Source organism: Arachis ipaensis, chromosome B03 (assembly GCF_000816755.2).
Source record: "Arachis ipaensis cultivar K30076 chromosome B03, Araip1.1, whole genome shotgun sequence".
In the NCBI taxonomy this organism is placed as follows: Eukaryota; Viridiplantae; Streptophyta; class Magnoliopsida; order Fabales; family Fabaceae; genus Arachis; species Arachis ipaensis.
The window spans coordinates 114,571,766-114,584,503 of record NC_029787.2 but is presented as its reverse complement, the minus strand read 5'-3'; the positions used below and the strand labels follow the sequence as shown (position 1 = coordinate 114,584,503).

Sequence of the window (12,738 nt, the reverse complement as noted above, 5' to 3'; positions counted from 1 at the left end):
ATGGGTCATCATTGGAAGATAAGGCTGACTCAGCCGGAGGATGCTATTGCCGAGATTATAGGTCAGTTTTAGTTCCGAGAATGTCGTACACATCATAGCCCCAAGCTCGGCTGGTGTTTTGCGTCTAGGAACGGCAGCGGAGCTTTTGAGTGTTATGAATTTTTGGTTTCTCCTTTTGCGCGGTAAATGCTTGGTGGGCCTGCTTGTTGTGTCGAAGGTGTTTTTTGGGTTTTTGTGTTTAGAAAACTGTGTCGCTTTTATTGTGCGTTGATGTCGTTTTGGTTCCCCACGTTTGTAGTGGGTATGGATTTAAGTTGCCCACTAAAATAGTGGGCTTGCAATAAACGCCTCTTTTGGAACTTATGCCTTGCTGTTTCGTCTTCCTTCCCATTTTATCTCGCTATGTCTTCGAAAGGTTAGTGCTTTCTATCTTTTACTGTTACAGTTTCTGTGAGTCCATGGCAGGGGAGAAATTGAAAGAGAAGTTAAAGGCTGTAGAGGTTAGGGAAGACGATCCTTACCACTGGGTTAATGAGGACGTTAGGACCCGGTCATCCTCCTTCACTAGTGTTGACTCCCTTTCTGAGTTAAGAGGAGTAGATTTCGTAAGGAGGGGTTCTGAGGTCACTATTGAATTCCTCCCGTGCTCTAGTGATGATAGGGTTTACGAGAGAAGGGGAGATTGGTTGTATTTTTATATGTATACTCCATGCATGGTTGAGCTTGGTGTGAGATTTTCGTTTTCCCCCTTTGAATGTGATGTACTTACCCAACTGAACTGCGCTCCTTCGCAGTTACACCCTAACTCCTGGGCGTTTCTTCGCGCTTTTCAGGTTTTAATGGATTATCTATCTTTCCCTTGTTCTTTGACATTGTTCTTCTCATTGTTTCAAGCAAAGGGTACTCGAAAGGGTTTGTGGGTTTGTTTTAGTAGCTTTCCTGGTCGTTCTGTATTCCTTCTTTACAAATCCTCCTTTAAAAACTTCAAATCTCTTTTTGTCAAAGTCCGATCAGTTGAGTCTGAGTATCCGTTTTATCTGGATGACGAGCTTTGTGAAAAATTCCCCTTTATTGGTGCTCTGAGCCGAGTCAGATTCTTGAGGCTTCTGAGCGGAGTGAAGAGGAGGAGTTTTTGTTGGATTTTTTGGTTGAGAGTGTTGCTGCTGGGGAGTGTATGTCTATTGCTGATATTCTGCGTTTTTATGATTCTGGCGATGTTGAGGGTTTGAAAATGTATATAGGTAATATTTTGTTTGCTTTTCATTTGTATAACTGTTTGTATGGTTTTACTGATGTTGGTGATTATCCTGTAGGTGGGCGAGTACCTCTCTTGAACCCTCTGAAGTTACAGACCTTTTTAAACAAGAAAAAGGATAAAACTGTTGGTCCCGCCGAGCATAAGGAAAGTGGCGGGCAAGCTTTTTCTTCTGTTGGTCGTCCAGCGTCTTCGTTCAAAAGAAAGAGGGATGACATATCTTTGGAGGTTATTTCTGAGGCTGACCAGGAAGTCGTTGGTGGTATTGATCCTGTCTTTGATCGACAGAAGAAACTTCATGGCTTTATTGCGGGGTCGAATTCTCATTCTCTTTGGAGTGAACAGTTCAACTTTGCTGAGCTTTCTGATCGGGCTTCTCAATACCCGGGGGATATGCTTATGACTCGTCGTATCAGTATGGAAAGTCTTGGCAAATTTGTTCAGGTTTTTTTTGCATTATTGAATTTTACTTTGATCTTTCTTTAGGGTTTTGTTCTTATTTTGGTGTGATGGTTGTAGATCCTTGGTTCTCGCTTGATGTGTGTTGGTCGCACTACCGAGCTCATTGGTTCCGAACACCAGGGGGTTGTAGAAAAGGCTGCCGCTGTTGAGAGGACATATAAGGCTAAGATTGATGAATTGGAGAGGTCGGTAAAAGAGAGGGATGATGTTGTTGTTAGTGCTGTTGCGAAGGCGAAGGAATCGGAGGAAGAGGTAACTCGGCTGAGAGATCACATTCGACTATTGCAGTCTGAGGTGATGGAAAATGATGTCGCCAAGGGTGGTCTTACGGCCCGTGTTCTTGAGTTGGAGGAGAATAACATGGAGATGTTCTCTTATGGATTCGACCGAGCTGTAAGCCAGATTTCTCTGTTGGCTCCGGAGTTTGATATTGGTCGTCTTGATATGACGAAGGTAGTAGCAAATGGGAAGTTAGTCGTTGACGGGACGGCGGAGGAGCACGATGAGAATGTCCCCCCTCCCCCTTAGTTTGGTTATTTGTTTTCTTTGTAGACTGACTTATGTAGTTGGGAACGAGATATTTCGAGTTTGAACTTGTTGACTGGTTTTCGACCATGTTTAGGTCGGCTCACGTTTTGTGCTTGTTATTTTTCTTTATTATAGTAGTAAGTGCGATAATTGGTATCGGTATCATTTGTGTTTTTTGAATATTTTGACGAAGTATGACGTGTTTGATTGAATTTGATTATTGATAATAGAGTATATTGTGCGTCAGGCCTCATTAAAACCCTCCTTAGGCAAAAAACCCTATTTTTCGGGAGAAAAGGCTCTAAAGGGGAAAAAGAGTACCCTCATCCGCAATTTGTACAACTTAAGATTGGTACATCTTTAAAGAAGAGATATTCCAGGTTCCAGATATTGGGTTGCCTTGTAATGTTTGCAGTTGGTAAGCTCCCATGCCGAGCACCTTGTTTACTCGGAATGGACCTTCCCAGTTTGCGGCGAGCTTCCCGTGAGCTGGGGGACGTCTAGCTTCCTCTGTTCGTCTGAGGACCAAGTCACCTTCCGTGAATGTCTTCGGCAATACCCTTTTGTTGTGCTTTCTTTCTATTATTTGTTTTACTGCTCTTTGTCTAATGGCTGCTAGCTCCCTGGTCTCTTTGGCTAGATCAAGTTCGACATTCCTTGCCTGTAAGTTGCGTTGTTCGTCGTATAGCTCGGTTCTCAGGGTGGGGACTCCAACCTCAATGGGGATTAGTGCTTCGGACCCATAGACTAGTTTGAAAGGTGTCTCGCCCGTAGTTGTTTGTATTGTTGTGTTGTATCCCCACAATATTTCTGGGATCAGTTCCGCCCATTCTCCTTTTGCATCATTTAGTTTTTTCTTTATTGCCTGCAATATTACTCGGTTAGCAGCCTCGGCCTGCCCATTGGTTTGTGGGTGCTCAACCGAGCTAAAATGATGCTTTATGTAAAAGTTTTTTAGAAATGAGCCGAGTTTATTATCTGTAAACTGCCTACTATTATCAGATATTATTTTCCTGGGTATTCCAAATCGGCATATAATGTTTTTCCATTTAAATGATCGTACCTTTTCGGCTGTTATCCGTGCTAATGGTTGCGCCTCTATCCATTTTGAGAAATAATCTATTGCTACTAAAAGAAATTTTACCTGGCCCGGCGCTATTGGGAATGGACCGAGGATATCGAGCCCCCATCTGTGAAATGGCCAGCTTACCTCCATGCTATGTAGTAGTTCGGCTGGCTTTGTGGAAATAGCTGCATGTTTCTGACAGTTGTCACATGTTTTGACTTTTGTTATGCAATCCTTTTTTATGGTTGGCCAGTAATATCCGGTTCGGACGATCTTAGCTGCCAGTGCTCGTCCGCCGATGTGGTTTCCACAGACTCCTTCGTGGACTTCGTCCATTACTTCTTTTGCTTCGTCTTTGCTTAAGCATTTTAGCAGGGGTTGTGAGAGTCCTCGTCTATATAGTTTTCCTTCTATGCTCGTATAAAAGCTTGCCTTTCGTCTGAAGTGCTGTGGTTTGAGTTCGTCTCTTGGTATAGCGCCTGTGTTAATGTATTCAAGGAAAGGAGTCCTCCAATCATGGAGGTGGTTAATGTTCGTCACATGTAATAAATCAGTGCTTGGCTTTTTTAGTGAGAGTTGTGTTAGTGTGGATGTTTGTGTGTCTGCCCTAGTGGTTGCGAGCTTGGATAATACATCCGCTCTCACATTTTTTCCTCTATAAACATGCAGTATGCTAAATGCGTCGAATTTTGAAATAAGATCCTTTGCTATGAGCCAGTATTGCTCTAGCAAGGGATCTTTTACCTGAAATTCTCCTCGGATTTGTTGGACTATGAGGAGGGAGTCGCAATGTGTTGTCAAACTTCGTACTTGGAGGCTCAAGGCGAGTTTGAGTCCTGCAATGAGGGCTTCATATTCGGCTTGGTTGTTGCTGGCTGGGAAGTGGAACTGGAGAGCTTGTTCGGCTATTACTTTGTCTCCCTCTTTGAGGATTACCCCCGCTCCACTTCCTTCTCGGCTTGACGCTCCGTCTACATGAAGTTCCCAAGACTTGTCGTGTTCATTAGTCGTTAGTTCTGAGATGAAGTCGGCTAGCACTTGTGCTTTGAGTGCCGACCTAGGTTGGAACTGGATGTCGAACTCTGAAAGTTCAATGGACCATTTGGTGAGGTGTCCAGCCAGTTCTGGCTTCGTCAGTATCTGTCTTAGTGGTTGGTTTGTCCTCACTATGATTGTGTGGCTTTGGAAGTAGTGTCTAAGTCTCCTTGCTGTGATTACCAGTGCTAGGGCGAGTTGTTCTATCCTCGGATATCGTTGCTCTGTTGGTTGCATGACTCTGCTGACGAAGTACACTGGCTGTTGTGTTTTCCCTGTCTCACGCACAAGGGCCGAGCTTATAGAATAATTTGAAACAGACAAGTATAAATATAATGGTTTACCGATTTCTGGTCTTTGCAGCACGGGTGGTGTTGATAGGATTGCTTTAAGCTCGGAAAAAGCTTTCTCGCCTTCTTCTGTCCATTGAAACTTTTTGTTCTTCGATATTGTTTGGAAAAGGTGATATGCTCAGTTTGATGCTGCGGGTAAAAATCGAGATAACGCCGCTATCCTTCCGGCCAGTTGTTGCACTTCTTTTATTATTTTAGGGCTCATCATATTGAGGACTGCCGAACACTTCTCGGGGTTCGCCTCGATTCCTCGTGAGGTAAGCATGAATCCAAGGAACTTTCCTCCTCTTACCCCGAAGGCACACTTTTCTGGGTTTAGTCTCATATTATAAGCTCGGATTTGTTCGAATATCTCGCCGAGGTCTTCGCAATGTGATTCTTCTTTTCTGGTCTTGGCGACCATGTCGTCTACGTAGATTTCCATGTTGCGTCCTATTTGGTGATGGAAGACTTTGTCCATTAGGCGTTGGTAGGTTGCACCTGCATTCTTTAAGCCAAATGGCATTACTCGGTAACAAAAGTTTCCATGCTCGGTTATAAATGCTGTTTTGCTTTGGTCTTCAGGATGCATGAGTGTCTGATTATACCCAGAGTATGCATCCATGAAGCTTAAGCTTTCGAAACCTGATGCGCTGTCGACGAGCTTGTCAATGCATGGTAAAGGGTAAGCATCTTTAGGGCATGCTTTATTTAAATCTGTAAAATCGACGCACATGCGCCATTTACCTGAGTTCTTTCTTACCATTACCACATTTGAGAGCCATGTGGTGAAGCGGATCTCCCTGATGAAATTGGCTTGTAAGAGTTTAGTGGTTTCCTCTAAGGCTGCCTTTGATTTCTCTGCTCCGAGGTTTCTTTTCTTTTGAGCTATAGGTCGGCTTGATAGGTTGGTGGCGAGTTTGTGACAGATGACGTCTGGATTTATTCCTGGCATGTCTGCTGGGGTCCAAGCGAACAGGTCAGAGTTGGCTTGTAGTAACTTGATGAGATCTGCCCTGTCTTGCCCTTGCAGTGCTTGACCGATGTATGTTATTTGTCCTGGCTTTGGTGTCAGTTGAATTTTCTGACGTTCGTCCGTTGGTTGGGGTCTTTCCTGCGCGTCTCCCCAGGGGTCAAGTTCGGCCAGGGATAGGATTTCCTCTCTCGTTTGGACTGCTTTAACCTCGTGTTGCCTCTGTCTCGTGTCTGATCTTTTTAGGCTAGAGTTGTAGCATTGCCGAGCCTGTTGTCGGTCCGAGTGGATCGTTGCTATCCTACCGTCCTGTGCTTGAAACTTAACGCATAGATGAAAAGTTGATATCACTGCTCTGAACATGTTCAGAGCAGGTCTCTCGAGGATAATATTATAGGGACTAATGCAGTCAACTATCAGGTATTGTATATCAAGGGTTCGGCATAACGGATTTTCACCTATTGTCGTTTTTAGCCATACATACCCTTTTATTGGTACCCTTTCTCCGGAGAACCCCACTAGTTCTCCAGATGAGGGTTGTATCAGTTTTTCAGATAAGTTCATTTTTAAGAAGGTAGAATAAAAGAGAACGTCTGCACTACTACCTGGGTCTAGAAGGACCTTTCTTACCAAAAGATCGCCTGTTTGGATAGAGATTACCACTGGATTGTCTAGGTGTGGGGCGGCCGAGCATATGTCTGTTTTGTTGAAAGTGATTTCTAGGTCTGGTGTCTCCTGATTGTTTGGTGATGCTGTCCCTTCGATGGCCAGCATAGCTCGGTAACTGCGTTTCCTTGCCGATGTTGTTTCGCCGCCTCCGGCGAATCCTCCAGATATGCAATTTATGACTGCTTTGGGTTGATTACCATTTGACCATTTGTTAGTTTCCTTGTTGACTGAGGTCGGTTGTCGTTCCTCCTTGTCTCTATCATCCCCTTTATGTTTTCTTCCTTCAATGTACTTGTCTAGTAGGCCTTGTCGAGCGAGTCTCTCCAAGAGGTCTTTGGCTATTATGCATTCGTCAGTCGTGTGTCCGTATTTCTGGTGGAAAGCACAGTGTTTGCTTTTGTCTACGAACCTCTGGTCTTGATAGCTACCTGCTCTTGTTGGAGGTTTTATGATTTTGGCATTGAGTATTTCTTTGATTATCCTTTCCCTTCTCGTGTTGAATCTGGTGTAATTGTCGAATTTCGGAGTAAGTTTGAATGGTTTGCCAATGTCTTTGTTATGGGGCGACCTCGGTGTTCGGTCCTCTTCTCTCCTGGGTCTTCTTTCCATTTTGTTGGCCTCGCGTAGTTCTTCGATTTCCATTTGTCCTGCTGCCCTCTCCCTGAATTCTTCCAATGTCCGCGGTTTGGTGATCGCGATGGTTTCCCTAAACTTTCCGGGTCGGAGGCCGACCTTAAGTGCATGTAGGTGGACGGCGGGGTCCAGGTCGGGTATCTCCATTGTCGCCTCTGCAAATCTGGTCAGATAGTTCTTCAGACTCTCCTGAGGACCTTGGCGAATTGTGCCAAGATAATCCGATCCGTGGACGTATATTCGTGCCGCAGCGAAATAGTCGATGAAAGACTTTGCCAATTTTTCAAAAGAGGAGATCGAACCTGCAGGTAATTTCGAAAACCAAAGTAAAGCGGCCCCGTCAAGGTAAGTTGGGAAAGCTCTGCAAAGTACAGGTTCATTGTTAGGGCCGTTAAAATACATCATGGACTGAAACTTCTTAATGTGAGCCCGGGGGTCACCAATCCCCTTATAGGGCTCGAGTGAGGAGGGTAGTGTGAAGTGTTTTGGCATCTGGAAATTTGTGATTTCCTCAGAGAAGGGATTATCCAACGTCAGTCTCTCCTTCGGGGGGTTGGCGATTAACAAGTCAGCCGCACTCTGGGATGAGCTTTTGGGATTGCCTTCATCCTGTTTGTTAGCGCTGTTTTGTGCCGACAGCTCGGCTAGTCTCTTGACCTCCGCTTGAAGTTCAGCCATCTGGGCCATAAGGTCGGCCTGTGTGAGCTGAGGGACTCCGTTGTCGGCCATATCTATGGTCAGGGTAATCCTGCAAAGAAAAACTCAAGAGACAGAAATATAGTAGAGATGAGTGGGGTTAGTTTGACTCGGCCCCACGGTGGGCGCCAAATGTTCCGTCCTGAGTGATCCGAGGAGTGTGCTTGTCCTTGAGGTCTGCTTGGCCTGGACGAACTTATACGTCTGCCGGGGCAGGCGCAGCAACCGATCCTCGGATATCTCTGAAACACGGCGGTGGGAGTACCTGCAAAAAGCACTCCGACGCTCAACTAAGAATATATGCTGATTATAGGAAGAAAATACAATAATCGAGAGTAAAAGTTGTGTGTGACGGGTTACGTTTCCTTGTGTTTTATAGGCGAGTAGGGTGGAGTGGCTCCGATATTTACGGTTAGAGTTGTTATCAGCATCTTTCTGTTGAGAGGAGTTACCGCCCAATCAGTTTAGTGGATTCTGTTGTTATGGGTCATCATTGGAAGATAAGGCTGACTCAGCCGGAGGATGCTACGGCCGAGATTATAGGTCAGTTTTAGTTCCGAGAATGTCGTGCACATCACCTTATACTATGAAATGTGATAATATTCCAATTGGATTATTTGGCACGTCAATGGAGCAAATCAAATAATAGAAGGTAACATACATTACTTGATATTATAAATCATGATTACCATAATTCAGTGTGCCCATTATTGTACAAAATGGATTTGATAGAACACACTCCCTAGTGCATACTACTGAGTACTGACACACTGAAAAAAATTTCTTCATCACATTCACACTCATATGCAGCCAAGAATGGAAATTCATTGCCGGTCTCGATCAACGGTTAAAATAATTAGAGTATCGGTACTCCTGGTGCACTTAAAATGTTTCCAATATTATATTGGTTGGCAAAAGGATTATGAGTGCAGAGAACATCTTAGGCTAACTATATAATTCTAAGCAAACAGGACGAATTTTCATCATGCACATGGTCTTCTAGATTATATCCCTATGCATCATGCAGATCTGAAGTTTGATGTGGAAAACTCTCGATGAGTAAAGGGATTCTTCCAAGGGTACCACTTCAAATCCAACATAAGGTACGTGGGACGTGGCTGTAACAGTTCAAGATACTACTAGTATATGTGTATCATGTTGCACGTGTTATTTGTAGAAGAATGCTAGATATCCATTATAATTTATTATTTTTGGTATGAATTTTTAAAAGTATGAATAAAATATATTAATTATTAATNNTATATCAGAATATGTTTAAAACTTAATAAAATACTTTATTTTTTATAAAAAATATTTATTCACTCAAATAAGTCAATCCAAACTAATACTAACCTAGCTTGATCCAGAATGAATTATCACTCAATTGACCTTAATTTTTATTCATTTTAAACTTGTAATCGATAAGTTTAATGATTATCATTACCAACTTAATGACTAAGCAGTCATAATATTAATGATATTTATCAACTTAGTGTCTATATAAATCACTGACTACCTCTTAGTAAGAGAAAATCCTTCAAGATTTACAATTCATATTTTATGTTTTTATGCTCTCACTTTCAACCTTCTATATTCTACTACAAGAAAAATATTGAATATCGTCAGATTTATCGATGAAAAAACAAAAATAATCCACTAGTAATAAGATTACCATCAGATTAAATTCGACGATATAAATCTCGCCATGATTATTTATCGTCAAATTTTGCTATTTGCCGGTAACTTGGGGCAGATTTAGCGGCAAAAATTGATTTTTAAGCTACGAATATCTGATGTCAGTTGCTGGCAGATTTTTTTCGACGGTAACTTTGGCGCCAAACTATTTTGTTCCCGTAATTTTACTGTTAGATTTTTTTCCGGTAAATCCGACGATAAGTTCAATTTTTTGACATAATTAGTGGTCAAATTGTAAATTTTTTATTCAAATTTATTTTCTGTATAATTAGTAGTCAAATTCTAAATAATAGAAACCAAAGATGTTAAATTAATATCAAGCGTACAAATGAAATGAAAAGTCAAATAACAGAGGATATAATACAATCAAAAGTTTAAAACAAAACCCTAATCACTAAAGATTCTGATAGTCGTCGTCGTCGTCCCGTTGGTCCTGTTGAGGTAGTGGCATAGGAGGTGATGTCTGTGCCCCTCCGGCAGCGTTGATGTTGCCACCAGCAGTACTACTGCCACTGGTGCGCATCTGATCTTGGTATATCGCTATCTGTTGCTGCATCCACTGAAGCCGCTCCAGCTCCCGCCTCCACTCCTACCTGAGGTCATCTGTGTCTGTCATGCGTGAAAGGATTTTCTGATACCTCTCCTTAAACTCCTACAGCTACTGAGCCTGTTGGTGAAGCTCCAGGTGAGAAGCAACACCTGCTCCCTCAAATTGACGCCGTCCTCGGAATCGACGGGCCGACTGGTGGCAGAGGCAGATAATTATCTCAATGTGGATGTGCAGAGGTTGTCGGCGAAGAACGATCCCAACCTATAGACGCGATTCTTGTATGGCTCAGATGCGGCCTCGCGCCAAACCATGTCAGGATTGATGACTGATGTAGCGGAGTTGTCAAATAGTCTCCAGTACACTGAGATTGCTGGGTTGCAGCCTCCAATATCTACGTGTAGGACTCCTGTTAACACATTTTATGATTAGGGTTGCAATTATTTTAAAAATGGTATATCGCATGATGTTTACTCACATAATGATCCGCGACCCACTGATCAGCGAATCTCTCATTGTTCTCCTTCAACGTGTGAGTATACTTGAAGGTCTCCGCCATCGTCGCATCACAATCCAACGACTTTGACCACATATTTTGAAATCACATGTTAACTCAAGTAATAATGACATTATATTAAGACTAAACGAACTTAATAACAAAATTAAACAAGTTACTTACCAGCCTGGCTTTTGTCTTCATGAAAGTTGCTGACCCACCAATATACTTCAACGACTTGGCTGATGCTCTGTCAGCTCTATTCAGGAGACAAAGACGCTTGAACCCCTAATCAGTCTTCCAATTGACGTACATTGCCTTCTTAATTTCTAGGCGTAGCCAAATGGTGAGGTGGTCGCAGTGTTTACGTACGTCCTCCAACATCTGCTGAAGCCGCCTAGCCATCCGATGGTCGAAGATCTTCCTGATCATAAGATTGTAAGTCTTGTCCCATATAAATTTCTCATGTAGGAAGAATATTTAACACGAGTTAATCAAAATTAAATACATAATTAGGCAAAATAGAAGATATAAACTAACTAAGATTTGAATATGTTGAGTTCTTACTGTCCACTTCTAAAACCATCGCTCTCTAGTCTTAGCTGGGATCTTCTTGTAGCTTGGCCATAGGTGCCGTACATTAGCTTGATGACATTAGTTATTTGGCGCAAACCTATCAATGAACAACTTAATATTAGTAGTTTACTAAAAAGTTATTTGAAGTAATCTATAAACTTCAACTATATTTAGATTTTTTAGAAATTTTGGTAGAGTTTCATCTATAACTAGAATGTGCCAAAAACTCCATCCATCAACAATTCACTTAAACAACAACATCTATCAACAATCAACAAACAAAAATCAAGAATCAAGTAGCAACATCCATAAATCAACAATAAGCTGTTCAATTAATTAAAATTAGTAGTTTTATCTATATGGCATTATATGACTTAAGCAGCAACATCTATCAATAATCAAGAATTATCAAACACTTTCATCAGTTCAAACCTACTAACCTAAATCAAACCTATCTTAACAATCTAAATCCACTAAAATTAGGAATTGAGTGTAACTAAATTAAACCGACTAACTAAAATGGTTTACATATAAAATACTTAAAATAGTACTCATGCCGATAAACCATCAGGTCAAATCGTCATTTGTACGATGAGAGGTGGTGGAAGGGCATCTGGCTGGAATCCATGAGAGAATTTTAGCACCGTGGTATCTGTCGTTAGAGGTAACATTGTTGAGATAATGGGCTGCTGAGCAAATGGAGGTGGCGTCGTCATGGTAGAAGGAGCCAAGCAGTTGGAGTTAGGGACCGTGATGAATGGCTAGTCCAGTGCACCTATTGCCTGTGACGTCATTGGGGTAGTCGGAGCAGAGGAAGACGACTAAGAAGTCCTAAGGGTACCAGTAGAAACTCTCCCTCTATCACGACCACGACCACAAGGCCGATCCGTGACACATCTACCTGTCGTCATGTCTGCAAAGAGCATAACAATTAACATAAATTCTCCCACAATTATATTATTTGGAAAAAATTTTGACATAACCTCCCCTAAAAAGGTGCTAACCTTCACGGTGATAAACCGCACAATAATCAAAACGTAATCAAATACAAAACTTTACAAAGTTAGAACCTTTGAATATAAACCTAACTAATCCATTAGAGAATCTATTCTCAAACTTTAACATTACTAAAACATGTATATCATCAAGCATTGTTAAATATTAATGATGTTGTCTTTCTAACTCGACTCTTAGATTGATGAGATTAAATATTATCTAAAACCAATTACTTCACATACTTTTATAAATTCAAATAAAAAATTTGAATTCTAGTTTGTATGAATTACTAAACCTTATCCAAGCTAATATTGTAAATATGTATTTATGTCTAAATTTAAGTTATATTAGGCATTATATGATTTATATTGTTAACTAATTAGTTGAGTACCTAATTAATTAAACTTAAGAACAACATAACAAAAAACAACACAACAAACAACACAATTTAGAATCTATTCTCAACTTCCAATTTAGAATTTATTCTCATCAATGGTCATCTAATACCAATCCAGAATTAAATTTAAGAAGTGGGAAAAGGGGGTGCTACCTGGAGGGAGCAATGGCGAGCAACGTCGGCAGAAGCGGCAAGCAGCGACGGCAGAAGCGACAAGCAGCGGTGGCAGAAGCGACAAGCAGCGGCGGCAGGGGCGATGGCAATAGTAGTGGCAGAAGCGACACCAACAGCGGTGAGAGAGAGAGATTGGGAGAGGGGGAAGGAAGTTGCAAGGGTGGACGTTGGAGGAGGTTGCCGGGGGAGAGTAGCAGGTTTGGCTTGA

General features: G+C 41.9%; 1 protein-coding gene across 1 annotated transcript; it reads left to right on the top strand.

Annotated features, from left to right (window-relative positions):
- LOC110269516 lies at positions 1-1,697 on the top strand. The gene is made up of 4 exons (XM_021117403.1): positions 1-61; positions 466-623; positions 1,085-1,483; positions 1,518-1,697. Exons 1-4 carry the CDS (start codon positions 1-3, stop codon positions 1,656-1,658), a joined length of 759 nt encoding a protein of 252 aa, XP_020973062.1. The 3' UTR covers positions 1,659-1,697.

Bases quoted from the DNA above. Each gene is read 5' to 3' on its own strand.
- LOC110269516 (XM_021117403.1), top strand. From the start codon at position 1: ATGGGTCATCATTGGAAGATAAGGCTGACTCAGCCGGAGGATGCTATT. The intron at 62-465 runs GTCAGTTTTAGT...AGTCCATGGCAG, and splicing joins TGCTATTGCCGAGATTATAG to GGGAGAAATTGAAAGAGAAG. The intron at 624-1,084 runs GTCACTATTGAA...TGGTGCTCTGAG, and splicing joins TCGTAAGGAGGGGTTCTGAG to CCGAGTCAGATTCTTGAGGC.